This window comes from Hemitrygon akajei, chromosome 3, assembly GCF_048418815.1.
Source record: "Hemitrygon akajei chromosome 3, sHemAka1.3, whole genome shotgun sequence".
Taxonomy (NCBI): Eukaryota; Metazoa; Chordata; class Chondrichthyes; order Myliobatiformes; family Dasyatidae; genus Hemitrygon; species Hemitrygon akajei.
The window spans coordinates 19,275,377-19,299,595 of record NC_133126.1 but is presented as its reverse complement, the minus strand read 5'-3'; the positions used below and the strand labels follow the sequence as shown (position 1 = coordinate 19,299,595).

Here is a 24,219-nt window from a genome sequence, read left to right as displayed (position 1 = left end):
CAATTTAAACAAGATCAGAAAACAAATTTTAACCAACAAGTCATTTAAAAGGTGTGGTTTCTTGCCCATTACAGATGTAAAACCTAACATATCACAAGTAATTTAAACAATGCAAATAATTTAAGCAACAATGTGATTTAGAGATTATTGTTATGCAACATTGTTATTGCACCCTTCACTAAACTTGTACATGAATCACAAAGAACTCTTTCAGTTTCAGTTGATACTTCATCATTAATCCCTATTACAGATACATATCCGCTGCATTGTAACAGAATACATGAATTTTGGTACTGACCTTCATATGTACCGTTCATTATACTAACACAGTCATCTGGAACGAGGAAAGGGGAATCCTTAAAAAGTTCCTGGATCTAGACAGAAAAAACAATCTTAGGATTTTATACGACTCTTCTTCATACCCTGCAAAATGTTCCCTCATGGCAGGGCATCAAAAACCAGAGACATAGGTTGAAGGTGAGAGGAAGGGGTTTTGAGGGAAACATTTTGCACAGAGAGTGGACGGTTTCTAGAACACTCACCACAAGAGGTAGTGGAGTCAGATACAACTAGTACGATTGACAAGCACTTTACCTACTTTTAAACAGGCAAGGCATAAAAGAATACATTCTCATAGCAAAAAAAATTGGATTAGTGTGGATGGGTGAAGAGGTTGGCACGGATATGGTGGGCCAAAAGGCACATACATTCTGAAACCTCCAGGTTATGAGTCTTCAACCTAGTACTGTTTCTGTCTTTCAGGCAGCGAGTTCAACGCTACCACCATTCTCTGGGTAGAAACGTTTTACCTTATCTTCCCTTTAATTCTTCTACCAGTTACATTCAATCTATCTCTCTCCTCAGTTGCCTCTGAAACAACCCTAGTTTATGCAATATTTCGTCATAGATTTTATAATCCCAGCAACACCTATCAACACAGCATACATTCAAATCCTCAATTGCTATCTTTAAGGATATCTATTCATACATTCCAAAGTCTTCCTGTTCTTCCACACTGCACAGTATCATGAAATACTGGGGTGTGGCAGGATGGGTTCGTGGATGTAAGTGTTGTCTAGCTTTACTGCTTGGGGAAAGTAACTTTTTGAGTCTGGTAGTTCTGACGTGGATACTATACAGCCTCCTCCCTGATGGGAGTGAGACAAATAGACAATTAGCAGGCAGGGTGGGTGGGAGGGATCCTTCTTGATGTTACTGGCCCTTTTCTGTATCCATGTCCTTGGTGCCTGTGACGCATCGGGCAATTTTGACCAGCAGTTGTTGAGCCTTCCTGTCTGCTGCAGTGAAGTTTCTGTACCACGCAGTCATGTAACTTGATAGGATGCTCTCCACTGTGCATCTGTAAAATGACAGGAGTATGGATGTATGTAGCCCAGCTTTCATCAGACAGCAGATGCACTGGTGAGCTTTCCTGACTGTGTGTGATGTGTTCTGGGACCATGAGCGGTTGTGTGAGATGTGCACTCCCGGCAGTTTGAAACTGCTCACAGTTTCCACTGCTCTGTCACCAATGTAAAGAGGGTGTGACTGCTGCGAGTTCTTCTGAATTTGATAAACACCTCCTTTGTCTTGTTCACATGGAAGACCTGGTTATTTGCCTGGCACCGGGCCAAGAACTCTCCTACCACCCCTCTGAAGGCAGACTTATTGTTGTTGGTGATGAACCCCACCACTGTCGTGTCATCGGTGAACGTGACAATGTGATTACTTGGGTGTTTGGCCGTGCAATCGTGTGTGAGCAGAGTGTATAGTAACAGGCTCAGCATACAGCCCTGGTTGGCGGGGGTGGGGGGATCTCCTGTGTTAAGGATAATGGGGAGGGAGGAGTGGTTGTGCATCCTGACTATCTGAGCCCTGTTGGTTAGGAAACCCGACACCCAGCTAAACTGAGCCTCGATCACTGGCATTGTGAGGTAATGGCTCTACTTGTGATTTATGCCTTGTAGATTGCAGAAAGACTTGTGCTGTCAATAGGAGATTCACTCACCACAGGATACTTAGCCTCTGATTTGCTCTTATCACTATGGCATGCAAATGGTTGATTCAAATGGTTAACAGTGGCAGGTCAGCTGTGGGACTCAATGCCAGTAACGCCTTTGCTTGGCAATAGATACCCTTGCTGGACGTGGTGACTAGATTCCCTTATTGGAGATGGTTGTTTTCTGCCATAAGTGCTTCTTGCCACAGTTGTCCATGTCCAATTTATAGAATCTAGAACTCATGGCAGTGCTGCACAGGACAGGCCCTTCTCCCCAGAAAGACATCATCAGCTCATCTGCAAACTAATCCCATCTGCTTGCACCAGGTTCTTGTCCCTCTATTCCCTGCCTGTTCATGTGTCTATATAAATCTCTTAAATGTTGCTTTTGCCACTTCCCTTGGGAGCACTTACCATATCCCTGTACAACACGCCCCAAAAATTTCCTTTGAAAATTTCCCCTCCTTCACACCTATGCCCTCTAGGATTTGACATTTCCATCCTAGGAAAAAGACTTTTACCATCTACACTATCCACACCTCTCAAAATTTTATATACTTTTATAAAGCTCCCCCTCAGCCCCTGGTGCTGCATAGAAAACAATCCAAGTTTGTCCAATCTCTCCTCATGGTGAATCACTCTAAACCAAGCAACATCCTGGAGAGCCTCTTCAGCACCTACTTCAAAGTTCCCACATCCTTATCTTGAATGCAGCAACCAGAATTGCACACAATATTCCAAATATAGCCTAACCGAAGTCTTACACTGCTCATCGTGTCTAGCCAGCTTTTATACTCAACACCTGAATGAAGACAAGTATGCCATATGATTTCTTTACCACCCACTTCTGTTGTCACTTTCAGGGAGGGACGGACTTGCATCCAAGATCACTCCGTACCTCACTGCACACCGTCGTCACTCCATACCTCACTGTACACCGTCGTCACTCCGTACCTCACTGTACACCGTCGTCACTCCGTACCTCACTGTACACCGTCGTCACTCGGTACCTCACTGTACACCGTCGTCACTCGGTACCTCACTGTACACTGCTATCACTCCGTACCTCACTGTACACGGCCGTCGCTCCGTACCTCACTGTACACGGCCGTCGCTCCGTACCTCACTGTACACGGCCGTCGCTCCGTACCCCACTGTACACAGTGATCACTCCGTACACCACTGTACACAGTGATCACTCCGTACGTCACTGTACACAGTGATCACTCCGTACGTCACTGTACACAGTGATCACTCCGTACCTCACTGCTCCAAAGAGTTGTCATTTTTCTCCTGCATTTGATGTCCCAAAATGCACCACTTCACCTTTGTCCAGATCGTCCATTTGTTAATCCTCAGACTAAATTTTTATCTGATCCAATTGAGCTGTATCCTTTCACAAATTGCCTCCCTATCCACAATTCTACAAATATTTGTCTCATTTGCAAATGTACTAATCAGAATACCTCCACTTTTGCCCAGTTTATTAGTACAAACAGTAGATGTCTCAACACTGACCCTTACAGAACATCACTGATGACAGAACTCCAATCGGTAACACCCCTCCACCACCACCCCTTGCTATCCATCAACTCTTGCCATTTTCTGCCCAATTAAGACCACCCATAGCTTCCTGTAGTCTTCCTATCACTGTCAATCTTGAATCATTTGCAAAGCCTTTTATCCTACAAACATCAGAATGGGGAAGAAATGTGATCCAAGTGACTTTCACCGTGGAATGATTGTTGCTGCCAGGCAGGGTGGTTTGAGGATCACAAAACTGATCTCCTGGGATTTTCACACACAACAGTCTCTAAAGTTCACAGAGAGTGGTACGAGAAACAATGCACACCCAGTGAGCGGCAGTTCTGTGGGCAATAATGCCTTTTTAATGAGAGATGTCAGAAGAGAATGGCCAGGTTGGTTCAAGCTGACAGGAAGGCGACAGTAACTCAAATAACCGTCACAGGCAGATAGGGTCGTACAGAAAGCTTTTGGCACATTGGCCTTCATAAATTAGAGTATTGAGTACACGTTGAAACTTGAAATGGACTGTGGGAGGAAGACCACAAACAGACACTTAGTGACCACTTTATTAGATACAGCAGCTACCTAATAAAGATGCTGAGTGTACTGTGTGTATACCAAACAGAGTGACACTACGTAGCAGATTCCACACCCCATCCCCACCTTCCATACAATCACAAGTACATACTGTGTCAGTTCTGCAGTCTCACTCAAAGATCATACCTCCAATAGCAGAGCTTGTGCTTTCTGCTTGGGAAGCAGTCGTAGTCCTGCCGTGGCTTTCAGTACCACTGGGGTGGTATACCAGTACGCTGAAGGTATTGCCTGCTTCGCTATGTCCAGCAGTCCACGCACGGTCTCTGCGCCCTAAAACACATCAGACTGCTTTATGCACGTTCCTTGTCTGTTCCGCACAGGCTGGAGTTGGTATCCAAGGCGGAGAGACTGATTCAAACTGTAGCAGAACAAACAAAGCCCTGTTGCAGCATACTGCTGCCAATAAAGATGCCACTGTTCATGCCTATATAATGCCTTTTGTATTCCAAAGTTGTTTGTGATTTGTTCACATGTACTCATCTACAAGATGACGGGAAAAAAAATAGAGCGGTTACTGGTGCTCATTGTTATTTATTTATTTATTTCAGGATACAGCAGCCCGACGAGCCACACCACTCTGCAACCCACCTGTTTAACACTAGCTCTGCAGAACAGTTTACAGTGACCAATTAGGTCTTTGGACTGTGGGAGGAAACCGGAGCACTGCAGAAAACCCACACGGTTCATGGGCAGAATGGACAAGCTTGTTACGTTCAACCCACACGTATGGCCACTGCAGCAACAGGTCAGATCCTGCACAATTCTGCCCATGGATCAAATGAGACTGAAAGATTCCCTTCCTCTTCCTACCCACCTGAAATCTACCTCCCTTCATGTAACAAATAAGATGAAGTAAAAGTGAACAGGATCAAACTTGTTCTTGAACACTGAAATCACTTAGAACTCTGCTTCTCGTGCAGCAATTAAAATACATAGCATTATCATTTAACCATAATTATTAGTGCAGGTGCATAAAACTCTACCTTTCAAACTCATTAAACAATTCAAATTTTCCAATTAGGTGTTCTTAAGTATCATATTTGAAATGTATCTGCATTATTGTTAGCTTAATTACAGGGCTTCATGAACATCCAGCTTAGAACTGTAAAACAGTACAGCACTGAAATAGGCCTTTCAGCCCATCAAACTATTATTCTTCCTAGTCCCATTGACCACAGCCTCCATATCCCTCCTGTCCATGTACTTATCCCAGTTTCTCTCAAGTGTTGAAACCGAACATGCATCCATCACTAAAATCCATGAACACTATTCACATTTTTTCCTCTATTATTATGTATTGCAGTGTGCCACAAAGACAGCAAACTTCACGACATGTGTCAGTGACATTAAACCACATTCTGATTCTGCTGGCAGCTCGTTCCACACTCTCACCACCCTCTGAATGAAGTTTCTCCCCCTCACGTTCCACTTAAACTTTTCACCTTTCACCCTTAACCCATGACCTCTAGTTCCAGTCTCATCCAGCCTCTGTGAAAAAAGCCTGCTTGCATTTACCCTATCTATACCCCTCATAATTTTTGTAAACTTCTATCGCATCTCCCCTCGTTCTTCAGTGCTCCAGGGAATAAAGTCCTCACCTATTCAACCTTTTCCTATAATTCAGGTCCTCAAGTCCCAGTAACATCCTTGTAATTTTCTCTGCACCCTTTCAATCTTATCAATACTTGTACATTGAACAACCATTTGGGAGACAGGTGGGATGGATGGGGATGGATTTACTGACTGCTAGGGGCTGCAGACATCTTCTGTGGGGGAACAGGGACTCTCTGTGTGTTTTCTCCCCCTCACCACCTCACTGAGCTGGGTCAAACCAAGCAGACCTGGGAGAACCGAGCAGTCACTCACTGAGTCAGTGAGGTTCTTCCCACGCCTGTTTGCTCTCCCGCCATGGCTTCTTCTGTTATTGTCACCCACACAAGTGATTTTGTCCATTTTTGACCTCCAAACATTTTGGGTTTAGAACATTTCTCAGGAACTAAGTCCTGCTAAAACCTGCTGACTGCCTGTATACTGTAAATACACACATGCATACATAGCTATAACTTCCAAAACAACTAACTAATTGAATTTCCCAAGAAGAATGTAGCACGCACCTGCTCAGGGTCATCTGCATAAGCTGACAGACCAGGCTTTACTGATTCAAATATTTCACTGGACAATTGAGGGGGTTCTGGTTAAAAGAAAAATGCATGTATTATCATTTTTACAATACAGTGTATGTTGTAAAAAAAAAGTCCTGATTTAGATATCCAACAAGAGGAAATGCTTTTTATGTAAATTATGGCACTCAGACAGTTTCACATGTGACAAATTAATTCTGAAACAGGGAAACCTACACAGATGAAACTAATTTCACGACTTTTTTGTAGGTTTAGTCATTACCCTACAAAATACAATTTAATAGCAGTCATAGAAACATTACAGCACAGAAACAGGCCCTTTGGCCAACTGCACCCATGCTGACTAATTTGCTCATCTAAACTAATCTAATTTCTCTGCATTAGATCCATTTCCATCTATGGCCTGGTCATTCAAATACTTGTCAAGTTGCCTCTTGAATGCTGTTACTAATCTGACTTCTATCACCTCCTCTGGAAGCTCATTCCCTTTACCAGTGACCTCTTAATGTGAAACTTCTCAGATCCCTCTTAGGCCTCTTCCTTATCACCTTACATATGTGCCCTCTAGTTTTAGTCATCCCGACCTTGGGAAACATACTCTGACTACCTAACCCCTTCACCATTCCCCAACCCCTTTTCCCTCTCTCATCTTATCTCCTTGCCTACCCATTGCTTCCCTCTGGTGCTCCTCCCCCTTTTCCTTCTTCCATGGCCTTCTGTCCTCTTCTATCAGACTTCCCCCTTCTCCAGCCCAATATCTACTTCATCAATCAACTTTCCAGCTCTTCACTTCATCCCTCCCCCTTTCAGGTTTCAGGCTTTTTCTTTCCCTCCAGGGTCCTGGCCGAAATGTTTGACTATTTACTCTTTTCTATAGCTGCTGCCTGGCCTGCTGAGCTCCCCCAGCATTTTGAGTGTGTTGCTTGGATTTCCAGCATCTGCAGATTTTCTCATTTGGGAACAAAGCCGTTGATTTGTTGTTTGTTGGGAAATGATAGATATGATAGGAATTAACTTTGCAGCGCTGACAATCACCGATCAGGTTTGTCTATGAGCAGTTAGTTTGTTTTCTCCATGACTGTGTGACATTTGCTGGTTTCATCTCACATTCCAAAGATGTACTAATTAGAGTTATTGAACTGTGGACATGCTATGTTGGCACTGGCAGCGTGGCAACACTTCCAGGCTGCCCTTAGCAATTTGATTTGATGCAAATTATGCATTTCACTGTAGGTTTTGATGTACATGTGACAAATACAGCTAATATTTCTCCTTAAAATCTTCAAAAGCAGCAACTTCAAATGCAGCAATCTTCAACTGTATGAAATAAAAATTCAAGATGACCAAATCAAAATAAGCTAATGGCTTTACTAAATACATAAACTACACTCACCAGGACCCTTCTGTACAAATGTGTAGATATGAATGCGTGTCCCTGTGCTTCCAGCATCAAATACGATTCCATAAAACACGTTAGATACATTTCCAGAGCTTGATCTTGAGGGTAATATGTCCTGATTTCCAATTCCATATTGAGGGTGATAAATGTCTACTTCTGACGATGAAATGTAAACCAAGGACACAAGGGATGCCAGGACCAAGTGCTTTCTTGAGGATTCCATCTTTCTGTGGACGAGTAAACAGTAGCATTGGAGATGGAGATTAAATCTGGAAAACTGATCTGACTTTATACATCTGGAAATACAAGTTTAGCAAAATATACGTTGGCAAACCTTCTCACAAACATCCTACCTCCTCCCTTACTCAAAGTCTGCATAATAATAGGCAGAAGGTAAGCCAAACCAATAATTGGCAGCTCCCTAGACAAGTCTTCAAAAATTTACATTTTTACCTCAATGCTTAATCAGTATTGTAAATGTATTCAATAATCCAGCAGGATTTCGAATACTGCTTAGCTGCACTCAAGTTTCAAGTTAATACTGTACAAATTCTCTGCTTCCAAATGATTGAAAATTGTCTATTGTCTTTTGTCAGTACATAAGTGTAATGGAGAAAGAAAATTAAATGATTGTTACTTCTGATCTGTTGCTGCGAAAAAAAACCCAATAAGAATCAAGAACACAATAAAAATACAATAAATATAAATGCATAAAATCAGTCTATGTATAAGCTAATCTCATGTACATAAAGAGACGCTAGATATAGGAGTATCTGTACATAAGGTGGCTCTGACAGGAAATGATAAAGTAGTGGTGGTGGGTAGGTTAACAGGTGGAGCCATCCCCCAGATGGCTTGGGGGAAGTAAATGTTTTTGAGTCTGGCGGACCTGGCATCTACGGGGTGTAGCCTTTCCCCTGATGGGAGTGGGACAAACAGCCCATGAGTAGGGTGGCTGGGATCCTTCATGATACCACTGGCTTCCATGTTCTATATATTGTTTACTTGCACGATTCATCCTCTTTTGCACATCGGATGTTTGCTACTCTTTTTCCATAGTTTCTTTTGTGTTCCTTTGTTTTGTGGCTGCCTGCAAGAAGATGAATCTCAAGGTTGTATATGGTTTACATACTTTGATAATAAATTTGAACTTTCTTATTATATATATATAGAAAGATGTCAGAAAAAGTTGAATGAAAAATTTGCACTTTAAAAAAGAAAAAAACTATTTTTACTCCCTCCTTAAGGTGTCTGAAAGAATTGGGCCAAGTGGCCCATCTCTTTGCTGCATAGTTCTACGACTACAACATGGAACATGGTTATAGAATAAGATACTTTCAATATTTTGCTATAGTATTCTGTAATGCTGTTAGATGAGTGAAAGTCATATGTCAGTCACTCAAGGTTACTCACAGACATGGAGAAAGGTAAAATGATGCTAGACCATAAGATATACGAGCAGAACTGGGTCATTTGGCCAATCGAGTCTGCTCTGCCTTTTTATTATTGCTGATCCATTTTTCCTCTCAGTCCCAATCTCCTGCCTTCTCCCCGTATCACTTCATGCCCTGACTAATCAAGGATCTATCAACTTCTGACCTAAACATACTCAAAAACTTGACCTCCACTAATGCCTGTGGCAATGAATTCCACAGATTCACCACTCTCTGGCTAAAGAAATTTCTCTTCATCTCCATTCTAAAAAAGGACACCCCTCTATTCTGGGGTTGTGTCCTCTGGTTGTAGACTCTCCCACTACAGGAAACATCCTCTCTATTGAGGCCTTTCAACATTCAATAGGCTTCAGAGGTCTCCCCTCATTCTTCTGAATTCTAGCGAGTACAGGCCCAGAGCCATCAAATGCTGTTGATATGACAATCCTTTCAATCTTGGAATCACTTCTGTGAACCTCCTTTGAATCCTCTCCAACGTCAGCACATCCTTTCTTAGATAAGGGACCCAAAACTGCTCACAATACTCCAATTGAGACCTCACCAGTGTTTTATGAAGCCCCAGCATTACATCCTTGCTTTTATGTTCTAGTCTTCTTGAAATGAATGCTAACATCGCATTTGCCTTCCTTACCACAGACTCAACCTGTGTTGTTTAGGGAATCCTACAACTCAGATTTTTGAATTTTTTCCCCATTTAGAAAATAGCCTACCCTTATATTTCTTCTACCCAGGTACATGACCATACACTTCCCAACACTGTACTCCATCTGCCACTCTTTTGCCCATGCTCTAAGCCCTTCTGTAGCCTCTCCACTTCTTCAAAACTACTTGCCCCTCCACCTATCTTCATATCATCTGCAAACTTTGCCACAAAGCCATCAATTCTGTCATCCAAGTCATTGACATATTACGTAAAAAGAATCGGTCCCAACACAGACCCCTGTGGAACATCACTAGTCACTGGCAGCCAGTCAGATAGGCTCCCTTTATTCTCACTCTTTGCCTCCTGCCAATCAGCCACTGCGTTTTCCATGTTGGAAGAGTTTCAGTCCTCATTCCACATGTTTAAAATAAAATAAATAATGTTATCAATAAATAGAAGTAACGCGAGCATGGAGACGTATCTCAGTGTATAAACATTATGTAATATGGTACTGATCCACATTTATTGAGATACAGTGCAGAATAGGCCCTTCTGGCCCTTTGAGCCACACAGCCTATTTACTCCCAATTTAATCCTAGCCGAATCAGGGAACAATTTACAACGACCAATTAAACTGACAAGCAGTAGCTCTTTGGACTGCAGGAGGAAACGCACAAACTTCTTACAGACAGTGGTGGAAATTGAACCCAGGTCACTGGCATGTTGTGCTACCATGTTACTCCAGGTACATTTCACAAAGTTCCCAGATTTGGTTTGTGCTTGGTACTAAAATTGCCTGATTTTAGTCCAGACTTGCTGAGAGTAGAAGTGGGATAAAACAGGATTCCTTTTCGTGTTTATCACTTGATCTCATCTGAAGTAGTGAAGAATTTCAAAACAGCACAGAAGCAGTGTGTATGCTGAACAACCTCAGGTATGTCCTCCTGCAGCCAAATGATCAACCGATTGAGATCTACCCAATAAATAGCCAGGGAGCTGTACAAATCACCACCCTTAAATCATGTGAAACAATGCTAGAAACTACCACTGCAATGCATCTCCAGGCAGGGAAAACAAGCAAACATTGTCCATATACTAAATAACTGAATGAATGCTTTCCCATAGATACTCCGTACACCCTCTTCCCCATTTCACAATTCCAGTGAGTAAGTTTCCACTTATCCTAATTTCTCAGCCCTGTAATCGATTTCACACCCCTTCCTTTTTTTTTAAAACAAGCTTATTCTGGTCTGCAATAAGATAAACAACATACACAAGAACAATACTGAATTGCGGTGAGTTTCCTCTTTGCTTTCAGTGATTCTTTTTCGTTGACAATTTTAAAACGTCTTCAGGAAATTAAAAAGAAAATGCTAAGCAAGTCAGGCAGGAAAGAGTAATAGTAAACTTTTCATTTCCCAATTTCGTTTTTTTCCCTCTATTTGCAAATGCAGTTTTTCTCTTTTAAAAAAAAGTCACATCCTCGTCAATGTAGATACGCTTCCTACATCTACTAATAAAATAGTCAGAACAGACAGGAATAGGGGCGAAGGAACACATTCAGACGACTTGCAATCTTCGGAATGAAATATAATCAGGAAAGAAAATGCACAACACAGCACGATAAAGCTTCTAAAATAAATGATGCGATTAGAAGGGAAAGCGCCCAGGTAAACTAAGCCCCTCAGCAGGGCAGAGGCAGCCTCATCAGCTCGGATCGATTGCAAAGTTTGGCACAGCCATTGGGGCAGAGGTGACACTTGTGGCTCCGATCGGTGACAGGCAGAAACTCCCAGTCCCAGCACAGCCGGCGTCAACCTCCAGCCACAGGGAAACCTCACCCCAGCATCGCCCACGAGCACCCAACGACCCGGGGGACGGCGCAGTTTAGCGGGCAGGACAACCGGACGACCACTCACCCCCGGACGAGCCGCCGCTCCGATGCCGGCTCTGCCGCGTCGCGCTCTGCCCGTGCGTGTTCGCCCGGCACGGAACGCCCGGCTTGCGTGACGTCGCACTGACGTCACTCCACTCGACTCCCCGCCGGCCGGCGTGATGGAACAGAGCCTCGTTTCTATGGCAACTGGCTGCTGCCAGTGGGTGAATCAACTTTCCATTCATAGAAACATTAAAAATTACAGCGCAATACAGGCCCTTCGGCCCACAATGCTGTGCCGGACATGTACTTACTTTAGAAATTACCTAGGGTTACCCATAGCCCTCTATTTTCCTGCCCTTTCTATAGTTTCCACATCCTTCCTGTAGTGAGTTGACGAGAACTGAGCACAGTACTGCAGGTGGGGTCTGACCAGGGTCCTATATAGCTCAACATTACCTCTCGGTTCCTAAGTTCAATTCCACGATTGATGAAGGCCAATGCACCGTATGCCTTCTTAACCACAGAGTCAACCTGCTCAGCAGTTTTGAGTGGCCTATGGACTCGGACCCCAAGATTCCTCTGATCCTCCACACTGCCAAGAGTCTTACCATTAATGCTATATTCTGTCATCATATTTGACCTACCAAAATGAACCACCTCACACTGATCTGGGTTGAACTCCATCTGCCACTTCTCAGCATGGTTTATTAGAATAGATTGAGTGAACTCGGCCTTTTCTCCTTGGAGCGGCGGAGGATGAGAGGTGACCTGAGAGACATTGATCGTGTGGATAGTCAGAGGCTTTTTTCCCAGGGCTAAAATGGATAACACGAGAGGGCACAGTTTTAAGGTACAGAAGGGATGTCAGGTGAGTACGTGGAATAGGCTGCCGGCGACGGTGGTGGAGGTGGATACAATAGGGTCTTTTAAGAGAGTCCTGGATAGTAAAATACATACTTAATTAATCTTCAATGAATAACTATGTAAAAACTAACACCCAGGAACAGAAAAAGCCTTCGTTATAAAGCAATATATTGTTAAATAACTGCGCTTTCTCTGTAACATTTTATTCTGCATTCTGTTATTGTTTTTCCTTATACTACCTCAATACAATTGTTGAAATAAAATAATCTGCATGTCATGCAGAATAAAAGTTGTTCACTGTACTTGCGTACAAGTGATAAATATAAACCAGTTTAGAGCAAATTTAGAATACAAGTGCTTCCGCAATGCTGGAAATCTTGAGCGGCTCACGCGAAGCACTGGATTCTACCTGATCTGCTAAACTCCATAAAAGACCATAAGACATTGGCCATTCGGCCCATCGATTCTGCGCCGCCATCCAATCATGGCTGATTTACTCTCCCTCCCAATCCCATTCCCCGGTCTTCTCTGCATAACCTTTGATACCTTGACTAAGCAAGAACCTATCAACTTCCGCTTTAAATATACCCCATGACTCCACAGCCATCCGCGGCAATGAATTCCATAGATACACCGCCCTCTGGTGAAAGAAATTCCTCCTCATTTCTGTTCCAAAGGGACGTCCTTCTATTTTGAAGCGGCGCCCCATTCTTCTAGATTCCCCCACTATAGGAAACATCCTTTCCACGTCTACCCTATCTACGTCTTTCAATATTCGCTGGGTTTCAATGAGATCGCCAACATTTTATGTGTGGAGACCAAATTTGAACAATGTGTTCTCACTTGCACGATTTTATATTTATAAAATTCAGCATAAAGCATTTAAAACGCAATGTAAATCAGCAAGCAGATTAAACATGTATATTATAAACGTAATACGCAGAACTTCTAAAGTACACTTGAGAAGTCCTGGGTATTACGTCACAGATGTATGTTCCTTGCATGTCGCATCACCCAAACGTTGTGTATCTCGTTTCCTGGGTAACGGCTGCGGGCCCGGTGCGTGACCGACCGAAGGCAGAATTAACTTCCAGCACAACAACTCTGAACTTAACTGTACTTCACCATGCCGAAGAAAGCAAAAGGGTAACTCTGCTTTTGTTTGTTTTACTGAAATAATTTGTTTGCTACATTGAGCCTAGCTGCTTCTGTCTTGCTGTTATTTTAACCTGTTGTCAAAATGAAGGAAGGTTTTGCAGGGCAGGAGAAGTGGGAACTTGTCACCAGGTAAACATGAATAGCATTCCTTTCAAATACTGAACCAAATTGCTCGGGACGAGTGGTATGCTGTTCAGCATCAGGAAAGAGGTAAATATTTGGGATATGTCTCCCTGTCACAGTAGATCTACCAATAAAAGTAACACTACAGTAGAAACACTAATAGATGCATTTTCCATTTGCAAAAAATGGAGACATGACAAGCAACACAGAATGCAAAGGGGATCGGGTTCTTTGGGACAATTACCAAAATGTGTTAGGTGTGAGCATAGCCAAGGTTAGATAGAACACTACACTGCACTACAGCACAGTACAGGCCCTTCAGCCCTCCATGTTGTGCTGACCCATATAATCCTTAAAAAATAATACTAAACCCACACTACCCCATAACCCTTCATTTTTCTTTCATCCATGTACCTGTCCAAGAGGCTCTTAACTACCTCTAATGTTTTAGCCTCCACCACCATCCCTGGCAAGTCATTCCAGGCACTCACAACCCTCTGTGTAAAAAAACTTACCCCGATGTCTCCCCTAAACTTCCCTCCCTTAATTTTGTACATATGCCCTCTGGTGTTTGCTATTGGTGCCCTGGGAAACAGGTACTGACTATCCACCCTATCTATGCCTCTCATAATCTTGTAGATCTCTATCAAGTCCCCTTTCATTCTTCTATGCTCCAAAGAGAAAAGTCCCAGCTCTGCTAACCTTGCTTCATATGACTAGTTCTCCAAACCAGGTAACATCCTGGTAAATCTCCTCTGCACCCTCTCCATAGCTTCCACATCCTTCCAAAAATGAGGTGACCAGAATTGAACACAATACTCTAAGTGCGGTCTCACCAGAGATTTGTAGGACTTCCTCCAAATTTAGTTTAGAAGTAAAAAATGAAAAGTTGACAGCTTCCCTCTTACTCCCACTCATCACCTCACCTGCCTATCTCCTGTCTCTGCTGCCACTTCTCCTTCCACTCTTATACCCTTTAGCATTCCTTCTTCTTCAGTCCTCCACCTTTTTCACCAATCACCTCCCAACTTCTCACTTCATTCCCACCTTCCCCCTCACCTGGCTTCACCTATCACATGCCAGCTTCTCTCTTTCCTCATTCTTATTCTGGCTTCTTCCCCTTTCTTTCCAGTCTTGATGAAGAATCTTGGCCTGAAACGTCACCTGTTTATTCCCCTCCATAGATGGTGCTAGACATGCTGTGTTTCTCTAGTATTTTGTGTGTGTTCCTCTGGATTTCCAGCATCTAAGACAATAAGATATAGGAGCAGAATTGGCCATTTGGCCCATCAAGTCTGCTCTGCCATTTCATCATGGCTATTCTGTTTATGAAGAAAGGAATCACCTGCCAGCACCCAAACTTGCACCAAAACATCATAGTTGTCAGCCAAATACAGTCAGAAGGGCAGAACATTTTAATTTAGGAAGTTCCAGTTCTACCACTTGAACTTGGATACATTGTGCATGATAAATAGGTAGGAATGCAGTTGTCTGCTTTCTCACTTACTTAATCTGGATTCCTATCTGCCAGGAATTCCGAGACTTTGATAGATCATTGTTTGATGTTTGGTACATTGGTTGTTTGTCTTTTTTTTGTGTACAGTTTTTTATTGATTCTATTGTGTTTCTTTGTACTTAGTGTGAATGCCCACAAGTAAATGAATCTTAGGGCTGTATATGGTGACATATATGTACTTTGATAATGAATTTACTTTGAACTTTGATGTAATGAGTGATGTTCTTTCTCCCTGATGCAGAAATAATCTAGGGGTTTTTTTTGGAAATGGGGAATTAGTAAACAAATAGCTTTTTAAAGTATTTCCTTCAGAAATATTTGTTTATCTACTTAGAAAAAAGAAAAAAGATGAAAAATCTGATGCGAAGGTTTCCACGGATTCAGATGTGGAAAAAGCAAAAGCCAATGCTACTTTGTGGGAATCCAAGTTGAATGTTATTGAGAAGTCACGAGTGGAGTATCGCAACACAGCACAAATGCTTGCAAGAGCCAATGAAACTTTAATAAATGATCGGTTTCAAGTAGAAAGGGATACTATGGAAGTGATCTCATATTTAAAGAAACAGGACTTGGAGAAAGAGGATAAGGTAAAAAGAATCTTGAATGATTTCCCAAGAATTTACATTTTATTTAATATATAATACTTCTCTTTATCCTCATCAAAGCTGTTCCTGACACAACCATGTTTGATGTAAAGTGGCTCCTTTACTGCAATTCCCTTTCATTGATATTTTTGAGGACATTAAATAGACTTATGTATTTGTTTATTTTCTTTCATGTGAGAATAAAGAATCAGTCACCTTTCCAACCTGCTAAGTAGTAAATCAGTATAATTAAAGGCAAACACCAGAGCTAAGTTCATGGGGGAGTACTGAAGGTAGTATGCTATGTGGAAGAGGATAGAACCTTGATCAGACCCCCATTTTGAGTACTTTGTTCATTTCTCAACAGTCTTTTGCAGGAAGGATATTGATCTTGAAAACGTGGAGCTTTAGTCAAAAAATTTTGGGGCTTATAGGGTTAAGTCATGAGGACTAGTTGCATAAACCAAGCTTGTACTCCCTTGATTGTAGAAGGTTGGGGAATTATTCAAATGTTCATAATATTATAGATTACGACAGGATAGAAGTGGAGAATTTTTTTTTTCTATGGTGAGCATGTAATCTTAAAACCCAACTGTTTTTTATGCCATGGACCAAAACAAGGGGTCCATGGACCACAGGTTGAAAAGCAAAGTCAGGATGTGTTTTCTAGAACGAGAGCAGAAATTTGGAACTTTCTTGTCAAATAGCTTTGGATCCTGGGATGATTTTTCAGGACTGGAAAATTTTGTGTCAGTGAGTGCTTCAAAGGATATGGGTCAACAATGGGTAAATGAATTTGATGTGATGGAAAGACAAACCAAGGTTGAGGGACTGAATGGCATGCTGCTTTTCCAGTGTTTGTGAATAGTCTTTCTTATTCTAATTAGATCATCATGCGGTATGTTGGAGAATTTATTTATAGACTTCTGTGTCATGCTGTTTCGAGTTTGCATTCAGGATGGGAGGAGAATCGAAAGCTGTTAGTAATTTGGCTTTGATCCTAAAAGAAGCTGATTCTTGTCGATATAATCCAATAAATTTGTGTTTTACAGATTAACCAACTTCAACAGCAGTTAGTAGATCAAAAGCAACAAGCAGCTGATGAGAATAAGAAAATGGTAAGTGTTTGCCGTTTTTCCTGTGTACTTATAGAATTTGTAAAGAACATAACTTCAGACTAAACACTGACCCTGATGCAGACTCTCAACCTGAAACCTCAACTATCTCTTTGCCTCCACAGATACTGTTCAACCTGCTGAATTTCTCCAGCAGTTTGGTATTTTGCTAATTTTTCTAATCTACCCAAGACCTTATGCCGTCTCCCTACTTCCTCAATATTACTTGCTCCTCCACCTATCTTTTATTGTCTGCAAACTTGGCGACAAAAATCATTAATTCTTTCATTAAGATCATTAACGAATAACATGAAAAATGGAGGGCTATGGGGTAGGTAAAGGTTAGATTGATCTTAGAGCAGATTAAGAGGTCAGCATAACATCATGGGCCAAGGGCCGAAACTGTGCTATACTGTCCTATGTTCTATGTCATAGGCCTGACACTTAAAGGTCACTTTTGCGTCTGCTTCCAGCGCCAATCCTTGCAGTGAGTTCCAGGCACCTACTACTCTCTATGTGAAGAAACAACCCACAAATCACTTTTAAACTGTTCCCCTCTCACATTAGAGCTATATCCTCTATGTATTTCTACCATGGAAAAGAGACTGACTATCTCCGCTATCTATCTACCTTTCCACTTGTGTTGCTGCCTTCAACAAGCTATGGACAGAGACCCCAGGATGCCTCTGTACATCAGTCCCAATTTCTCCTTATACTTAACCTCCTGAAGTGCAAAACCTCACACTTGCCCAAATTAAACTCCATCTGCCAATACTCTGCCCATAACTGTAACTGATCTATATTCTGTTGTATCACTTGCAGAATAATCCAATAAATATATCTTTAGATTTACCAGGATATGGAGTAAAACCATGGGGATTAATTGGATTGGATATTTCCCCTAAAGATTTAACTCGAGGACAGCACAGTAACATAGCAGTTAGTGTAACGCTATCAGAGCTCTAGCAACCCATGTTCACTTCCCTTTGCTGTCTGTAAGGAGTTTGTACATTGTCCTGGCTCCAGTTTGCTCTGACGTTTCAAAGATGTGGAGATTTGTAGGTTAATTGGTCCCATAGGTATAATTGAGCAGTGTGGGCTTGTTGAACCAGAAGGTCCTGTTACTGTGCTGTACCTCAAAATAAATGACAATCTTTTGTGCTGGATCATTATGTGATGCTATGTAATCATTCTTTAAGAGTAACAGAAACAAAGTGAAGGACACATTTGAGATATAAATATGCTCAGAGGCATAAAAGGCTAACAAAACTTTCAAAAACATGAAGCACTAGGTTTCGGATAGCACAACAGGAAATTGTGGAACTGTCCACAATTTGTAAATTTATTTATTTATTGAGATACAGTGCAGAATGGGCCCATCCAGTCCTTCAAGCTGCGCCGCTCAGCAATCCCACAACTTAAGCTGAGCCTAATCATGGGACAATTTTCAATTGCCAATTAACCTACTCACTGGTATGTCTTTGGAATGTGGGAGGAAATACATGTGGTCACAGGGAGAACATACAAACTCTTTACAGGCATTGGTGGGCATTGAACCATGGATCACTGGTACTGTAAAGCGTTGTGCTAACCCATAGGTGTCAAACACAAGGCCCGCGGGCCATATCCGGCCCGCGAGATCATTTTAGATAGATCTATTATTTTAATTATTAATGGCCCGGCGATATGAAGCGCTGATAACACACAAACTACAGATCCCATAATGCAGCGCAACAGCTGCCGATAGGCTACCCGGGAACATTCCCGCGTCAAGCGTCTGTTGCTGTATACAACGCTATTCTGAAGTCAAAGCTAACCCCTAACAATGGCGAAGAGAAAAGTTGATTCTGAAAAAAGAGTCTTTCAAAACCGATGGGTTGCTGAGTATATGTTTACTGACATTGCCGGTAAACCCGCGATTCAGAGTTTGCCGACATTCCTTATCATACAGAGGTGCGTTGGCTGAGTCAGGGAAAAGTTCTCAATAGAGTTTTTAAGCTCAACAAGGAAATCTGTCAGTTCATGGACAGTAAAGGAAAAGACTCCACAGTTTTGCGGGATGAAAAGTGGAAATGTGAGTTGGCGTTTCTGGCTGACATAACAACACATCTCAGCGTCTTAAACCTTCAGCTCCAGGGACGTGACCGCATGATCACTGACATGTATGATGCAGTGAAGGCATTTCAAGTGAAGCTGCTCTTATGGGAGACACAAATGCACCAGTGCAACTTGCCTCATTTTTCCCTGTTGCCAAGTAATGTTGAACCAGGTCGGCGCAATGATGTTCCCAAATGCGCACTTTGCTGATAAACTGAGCGCACTTCGCACTGAGTTCGCACGGCGCTTTGGTGACTTTGAAGCACAAAAAAATAATTTTGAGCTGCTTCGCAACCCATTTGCCGTCGACGTGGAAACTGCACCTGTACAGATTCAGATGGAGCTGATAGAGCTGCAGTGTAATGGGACACTAAAGGCAAAGTACGACACTGCGGGGCCCGTACAGTTTATTCGCTCCATTCCTGAAGCAATGCCTCAGCTCCGTCTACATGCGACTCAAACCTTGTGCATGTTTGGTAGCACATATCTGTGTGAGAAGCTTTTCTCAGTGATGAAGATTAACAAAACATCACACAGGAGTCGTCTCACTGATGAACACCTGCAGTCCATCCTGAGAATCTCCACAACACAGAACCTTACACCAAACCTAAACGAACTTATTGCCAAGAAAAGATGCCAAGCATCCAGCTCTGACAAAGCGGCATAAGAGCAAAGAAAACTGAGTGTTTTGATTTGTTGTTGTTTTAACTTTTGCTGAAAAGCACAAATTTTATTTATATTTTCAGGGTTTTTTTGCAGCATGCTCATATTTCTAACTTGTATAATACTGACAGGAGATATTTTTATGGAGAGCAAAATATTTAAGTTATTTAAAGTTTTAGTTTATTTTTTCTGGAATAATATTCCTGTCTGTTTTTATTCATATTTATGTTCAAAAAATGTTTAGTTTTAGTGTGTTCAATAAATGTTTATCCTGTTCGGCCCACGACCTAAAGTGTGCTTTGAGTTTTGGCCCCATGTGCAATTGAGTTCGACACCTCTGTCAGCTAACCACTACGCTACCAATTTTAGGTAATTAGTTCTGGATGCAAGGAAGTAAAATAATGAAACTAGCAGGACAATGTGTGGCCGTGATAACAAAGGGTTATGCTATGTTGCAGCTCAAATCACAGTATGTTTGAGGAAAGTTCTTTTTCTAAATGTTTGTTTGTACATGAAATGCTTTGCCAGAGAGAATGGCCTATCAAGAGATGATTAGATTAATATTAAGTCATAGGAGTGCATGGCAGTGAGATTAATTTTTGAAATACTCTTTTTATCCTGCAATTATCTGTTCTTAAATGTTTTTATTAGATGCAAGAGCACAAAATTATCCAGCTTGCCTTTTAAGCCTGTTCTACTACAAGAGGAGCTTACCCTAATCTACTGCATATCTCTACTTTGTTTATCAGCATGGCTGCATATCATTTCATACCATTTGTTTAAAAAGAAAAGACTGATATCAGTTTTCCATTTGTTTATTCAGCGACCAATTATTGCTTCTTGGTAGAGAGTCTAACATTTCTTTTTGTAAAGAAGTTTTTTTCTAACTTCTCAATTGCTCACTCTGATTTCAAGTTCACCAGGAGTGTTTTTGCATATTTGGTGATCGTAATGCAAACATAAAATATACCAGCAACACGAGTGAATCTGCAGATGCTGGAAATAAATAAAAACACAAAATGCTGGCAGAACTCAGCAGGCCAGACAGCATCTATGGGAGGAGGTAGTGACGACGTTTGGGGCTGAAACCCTTCATCAGGAGTTGACGTTTCAGGCCAAAACCCTTCTTTTAGCCCGAAACATCGTCACTACCTCCTCCCATAGATGTTGTCTGGCCTGCTGAATTCTGCCAGCATTTTGTGTTTTTATATAAAATATACCGTATGCTTTTTGTTGTTAAACTACTATGATTAGATACATAATTAAATAAAATTTCTTCCATAAATATAGGGGAACTGCCTACATAATGAATGAGTTTTCAGTGAAAAGATGCATCACAGTCAAATTTGCTTGAACGTTCTCTTACATTTCCACAGATCGAAATCCACATCCAACAAACTGAGCATTTGCAAAACAAAATGTTGCAAAAGATTAAAGAAATGCAGCTAATTCAAGGAGAATTGAACAGGGTCAAAGAATTCAGGAAGAAACAAGTTTTCCTCGAAAATGAATTGGATGATGTGAGTCTATTTTGATTTGTTTGTTTATGTATGCACTTATATAAATGAAATCACAAACATTACGCAAACTGGTCATCTGGTGTTAACGAAGTTCTGTTGAAATTAATAACTCAATATTAAACAAAATAATTTATGATTATTAACTATTCTAGGACTACTTGTTAATAATTATATACTGGATTATTTTTCTGCAATTGGGGATATAACTGGTGAACAGCTATTAACAATTGTCATTTAAGTGTCATGATTCTGTGTTATTGAATTATTTTGAGATGTTTCAGTTTGAATTTTGCCATTTTGCTCTAAGTTTGTTTTATACATATTTTCTTTTAGCTGAATAGCAAAGCTCCATTTTTAAAGACACTTTCCTTATTCTTTCTTCACACTCACTACCCGTACATAGAGATCTGTTTACGATGGAACTACCTTCCCCAAGAAAAGTATTCATGGATATTTCAGACACGAGATTCTGGAGATACTGGAAATCCAAAGCAATGCACATAAAATGCTGGAGGAACACAGCAAGCCAGGCAGCATCTATGGAAATGAATATACAGTTAACAATTCTGGCCAAGACCCTACTTCAGGACACAGGGAAGAACATTTTAGTTTCATTTCCGAGACTTACATCTAACATTCAAACCCATCCTGTCTAACTGGCAGGTTTGTTTACTGTGAGGTCAATGGGGATCTCAGATGTGATCAGCTCTCTGAATGAATCCTTCCAGTCCTTTTTTACTCCAGCTGAAGAACCTAATTTGTCCTATTCCCCAAACAGCAACAACTTTTACACCTGGGCACCATCACTTCTTGGAGCTAAGGGTTTCATCTTTGGCTCAATCTTTAGATTGGATATGGCTTCCTTATCAATATATGGAAAATGAATAACACTGCTTTGGAGCGACACAGCAGACTAACGGTTGAGTTACAATATTAGCAGAGCTCTGGATCATTGATCCAAGAAAATGAGTTTAGGATTCACTTTCACCATATCCACAGAATAATTTAAATTAAGATGTACATATCAATCTGGAATTAAAAATAAAACTAATCTGACTTATCATGAAGGTACTGGAATGTTGCAAAAACAATTCTACTTCACTGATATCCTTGTACTTGAAGTGTGTGACTCCAGAAATACATAATTAACTCTTTACTGGCTTCTCAGAGGTATACAATAAATGGTGCATGGTCAATGACATCCATATTCCATGAACAGATACAGTGGAATCCAGTTAAATGGGACACATTGGGATCAGTACATTTTGGCCCAATTAAGCAGCTGCTCCAGTTAGCTGAAGTTTAATGGAAGTAATTAAAAAGGTATAGAAAAGACAAACTACTGTTTAACTGAGTAACAAATTAGGTATTTAAATAAAAATCAGAACAAATTAGAATACTATCAATACTACTACAGTACTATAAAACTGTGTATTAGTTCCCAATAATTATCAAAGGAGGAATTCATCCAATGTTCGCTGCCATGTTCTTTTGATTGACTGTAAATAAACAAAAATTGGTGCAGACACCTAGTGTAGATATGGACTACCTTCATACAATCCTTTCAATGATTGCATCTTCCAAGTCTTCATTTCCCTTGAAATATTCAAGATGATTGTCGATACTTTTAAATTCTTTTTAGTCCCTAACTCGTTGAAGTAGTGAAGTCGTTTCATTTTCACTCCCAGCTGTTCTGGGCAACTCCGTGCCTGAAAGCTTGAAAATGTGGTCAACAAAGCAGTTCTAAATTGTCTTACTGATTATTTCTCACCAACTAACAGTGAAAAAGATCACTGATATTTGAACTCAACACACACAACTGACATTATTTAAAAAGTGTTCACTCTTAGCATAGAGTAGTGTCTAAAAGCCATGAAAAAGCATGCGATTGATACTAGTTAGAAACTGTTTGGTAACTGTCTCCTGCCCCAATTAACCAGCATAGTGTCCCAAATAAACAAAGGAAATTCTGGCTATTCTCTTGATTAATTTTTATTCTTTTATAGTTGTCCCAAATAAGCAGCTGCCCTGATTAACCAGTGGCCTAATTAACTGGAATCTACTGTAAATATAAATCTACAACAATGAATGAAAACAGGGTAAGGAGAGAAAATTAAATGCGTCAGTTAAAATTGATTTCTCTTGGAAAGTTGATCAGTTCATTTGTGGAAACAAAGGAAATCCACTTATTCTTTTCCAACCCGTGCTTTTACCATTTAAAAATTTCCTTTCTGGTACTTCTATGTTCTAGCAGTAATTTCAAGTAAAGGATCAAATATGTACACTTATAGGATAGGATAGATACTTTGTTGATCCCAAAGGAAATTACAGTGTCATGGTAGCATTACAAGTGCACTGATATATAAATATACAAATATTAGAGGAGAAGAAAGAAAGAATGAAAAATAACTTATCTCAAACAGTCTGACAGGAGGGGTTATCACTTCCCCAGTTATAGGTTGACTCATTATAGAGCCTAATGGCCGAGGGTAAGAGTGACCTCATATAGTACTCTTTGGAGCAGCAGAGTTGTCTTAGTCTTGTTACAGGAACCACCCCTTGTAATAATGATCAGTGAGGCACAGGGAATCTGTAGTTACCAATGAGTAACTTCTATTGTTTCAAGTAAAAGCACGTGAGTTCACAAACTGTCTCTGTGTGCACCCTACTAGAATTCCCCGACAGTCCATGAACAGCCAATGAAGAGAAAAGGATATTATCCGGGAAAGGAGTCTACGCTGGCCAGGCATTCCTTGTGTCCCGATCTCCACGTGTCCGTGGGGTCCTCCTTATCCGCGATGTTTGGTTTCTGGTTGCTGGAAGGTTATCGCTCCTGCATATTTGGAGATCCTGAGTCTTATACTGTTTCTCATTAGTTGAACCATTGGATCTCTGTCCCAATGGCTCAAGGTCACCTGACCTACCTGGGTCACCTTCTTA

At 41.1% G+C, this 24,219-nt stretch overlaps 2 protein-coding genes and 1 long non-coding RNA gene across 7 annotated transcripts in view; 2 read left to right on the top strand and 1 right to left on the bottom strand.

The window, feature by feature from the left end:
* Positions 1 to 4,941, top strand: part of LOC140724750 (uncharacterized) — a 43,815-nt gene extending 38,874 nt beyond the window's left edge. The window contains exon 4 of the long non-coding RNA XR_012098166.1: positions 4,672 to 4,941. This is a non-coding gene — a long non-coding RNA (uncharacterized lncRNA). The remainder of the gene's footprint in view (positions 1 to 4,671) is intronic.
* The window catches only part of entpd5a (ectonucleoside triphosphate diphosphohydrolase 5a), a 52,105-nt gene extending 40,328 nt beyond the window's left edge, over positions 1 to 11,777 (bottom strand). Inside the window, exons 1-5 of one of the 4 annotated variants that reach the window (XM_073039272.1) lie at positions 11,680 to 11,777; positions 7,658 to 7,890; positions 6,238 to 6,314; positions 4,250 to 4,393; positions 299 to 374 (exon numbers count right to left, since the gene is read on the bottom strand). In XM_073039272.1, the coding sequence (XP_072895373.1) occupies positions 299 to 374; positions 4,250 to 4,393; positions 6,238 to 6,314; positions 7,658 to 7,886 (526 nt within the window). In that variant the 5' untranslated portion in view covers positions 7,887 to 7,890; positions 11,680 to 11,777. Of the gene's footprint in view, positions 1 to 298; positions 375 to 4,249; positions 4,394 to 6,237; positions 6,315 to 7,657; positions 7,960 to 11,601 lie in introns of all 4 variants that reach the window. The other 3 variants (XM_073039273.1, XM_073039274.1, XM_073039271.1) reach the window with 3 other exon arrangements.
* Positions 11,778 to 12,330: 553 nt separating this feature from the next.
* The window catches only part of LOC140724748 (basal body-orientation factor 1-like), a 31,976-nt gene continuing 20,087 nt past the window's right edge, over positions 12,331 to 24,219 (top strand). Inside the window, exons 1-4 of one of the 2 annotated variants that reach the window (XM_073039269.1) lie at positions 12,331 to 13,649; positions 15,635 to 15,887; positions 16,937 to 17,002; positions 21,136 to 21,279. In XM_073039269.1, the coding sequence (XP_072895370.1) occupies positions 13,630 to 13,649; positions 15,635 to 15,887; positions 16,937 to 17,002; positions 21,136 to 21,279 (483 nt within the window). In that variant the 5' untranslated portion in view covers positions 12,331 to 13,629. The remainder of the gene's footprint in view (positions 13,650 to 15,634; positions 15,888 to 16,936; positions 17,003 to 21,135; positions 21,280 to 24,219) is intronic. The other variant, XM_073039270.1, reaches the window with a different exon arrangement.